This window comes from Myotis nattereri, assembly GCF_964212035.1.
Source record: "Myotis nattereri genome assembly, chromosome: 1".
In the NCBI taxonomy this organism is placed as follows: Eukaryota; Metazoa; Chordata; class Mammalia; order Chiroptera; family Vespertilionidae; genus Myotis; species Myotis nattereri.
The window spans coordinates 182,641,808-182,644,073 of record NC_138075.1 but is presented as its reverse complement, the minus strand read 5'-3'; the positions used below and the strand labels follow the sequence as shown (position 1 = coordinate 182,644,073).

The window sequence follows — 2,266 nt, the reverse complement described above, 5'->3', positions numbered from 1 at the left end:
ATTTTAACTGCAGATTGTAATATGGAATGTAGATCAAGTACAGACAGATAACTTAGAAATGTTTTCATCATCACAGCAGAATAGTTATAAACATTCAGTCTTCTAGAAGGTTCCAAACTTACAAATTCTCCAAATGCATGAATGCACATTGCAATAGGCAGCAGAAAGTCATTTCCCTATTACAGAATGCTTATCATTTCATCATCACAGTTAAAATTGTTCTGAGTTTTTATATCCTTTTTTTCCAGGACTTCAGATGTTTTGATGTTTTGAAAAATTCCTTCTTTCAACTTTCTGTAATTAGAAAATGAGAGTTTTATAAATTTGGGCTGTTCTTGTTTCCCAGTGATAGTTGACATGCAAAAACATAGAGCAAAAAAGAAAAGTAACTATAACCAAAGACCCCTTATCAAAACACTTCATACAGGATCATAGAATCTTTTCTGAAGTTGTCTACTTTATTTTCCCCCCCCAAGAGATCTGTCTTGGATAAAACATAAAACGGAAGTAATCTGGTAACCTACCTTTATTATAATGTTTGCTTGCTTTGATCTGGGATTTAGGCATCTTTGTCCTTTATGTGCTTTTAAGGTGATACTGTTAAAGGAATATACAAAACAGTCTTAAATTTTAAATGGAAAAGCATAAGCAAAATAAAAGCCCAAAATGCCTCTATCATTGTCATCTTTAGCAAGTCCATTACTTACATCACTTCTACTTTGTCACAGTTGTTACTTGGGTAAATTACAGAGATTTTCTCAATATCTGCCACTTTCACTGCCTTTACCCCAGGGCCGATGCAGAGACAGCGTCCTCCTTTGAACATTGGGAAACCTAAAACAGATCATAGCATCAGTTACTAATGGATCTGATTGCAAAAGAGGACTATGGTTTATAATTCTGGTGAAGAATGTGAGCCAAGTTTTCATTAAGGATAAAGATGGTCATTTGTCAAATAGCACTTGACACTGCTGTTACTAGGAAAGGAGCTTAAGTAATATATTAATGATTTTCTCTTTAAATTTGTAACCAAATCATTAAAGAATAGATGAAAGCATAAAAGAAATCTTGGAGATCAAGCTTATTTGCCTTTTGCTTTTATGCTCAAGAGTTTTTCCAGGATGCTAGTAACATTATTTCACAAAAATCTTTTTAACAGACATTTAAAACTATTGCTGAAGGCTCTTGTCAGATTTTGTAGCCAAATACATTTCGTGAAATTTATCATCTCTAGTTTCAATAATCATCTCTAATGCCTCAAACATTTCTTACATTCTCTGTCAAAGCTGTAATAATTTCTAATGTGTGAAGTTAAGTAAAAATTTAGTATATCTTTTAGGATAAAAGTGGAAGAAAAGAACATTTGAAAAATTAGAAAAGAAATTTATAGGCTGAGAAATAAAAAGTATTGTATACCTTGAGCAATTGTAGCACAGATTATCACAGCCAAGACTATAGCCATGCCCTTCACATTCATGTTTGTTGCTGCTGCTTCAGATTTGATCTCTTCTTGGAGGGAGTAGAAAAGCTGAACATAGAAGGGAGTTCTTAGTTGACATAGAGAGGGCATTTTATATACTAGCAATCCTTAATGGCAACAGGAATTTCCCTCCTTGAGTCATGCTCCTTTCTTGCTTCCAAGAGTTTCTGTTTTGTTCTCATCTAAATATCACTCTCCCTTCCTAGTTGTTACAGTGTCAAAAGTAATACTAGCATGAAAGCACTTTTTACTATAAAGAGTAAACAGCTGTGTATCCAGATAGGAAACAGCCTTCTTAAGGTGTCATTTCCTAGAAATGTATTTAATTATTGGATTATCCCTGGGCAGTGGAATTCTGATTGCCATTCTTTTTTTTTTTTTTTAATTCAGGAAGATTGTCTTCCTGTTTTCAGTTCTTTCACTCTCATTCTTCATATAACTATACAAAAGAATATCTTTTTAAAAAAAACAATTTTTAGCATTTTACTTTTCCTTTTAAGTCCAAACTCTTATCATTTATACAAATCCTACATTATTTAACATGAAATGACTTTTATTTAACCTTATTTATATTTTTGTCAACTATCATTGCATGTCTAAAGAAGTCTGCCTATATACTTCTGAATTTATAGCCATTTCTTTCTTTTTTCCTGTTTAAATGTATCCCATTTATTTATTTTTTATTGTTTAAAGTCCTTTATCCATTTTGAGTTTATTTTTGTGTATGGTGTAAGTTGGTAGTCTAGTTTCATTTTTTTTGCGTGTATCTGTCCAATGTTCCCAACA

General features: G+C 32.1%; 1 protein-coding gene across 1 annotated transcript; it reads right to left on the bottom strand.

Moving 5' to 3' along the window:
- Positions 1-252: 252 nt before the first annotated feature.
- Positions 253-1,477, bottom strand: CXCL11 (C-X-C motif chemokine ligand 11; the record flags this gene model as incomplete). The annotated part of the gene is made up of 4 exons (XM_081100267.1): positions 253-294; positions 525-597; positions 708-834; positions 1,417-1,477. 4 exons carry the CDS (start codon positions 1,475-1,477, stop codon positions 253-255), a joined length of 303 nt encoding a protein of 100 aa, XP_080956393.1.
- Positions 1,478-2,266: the final 789 nt, after the last annotated feature.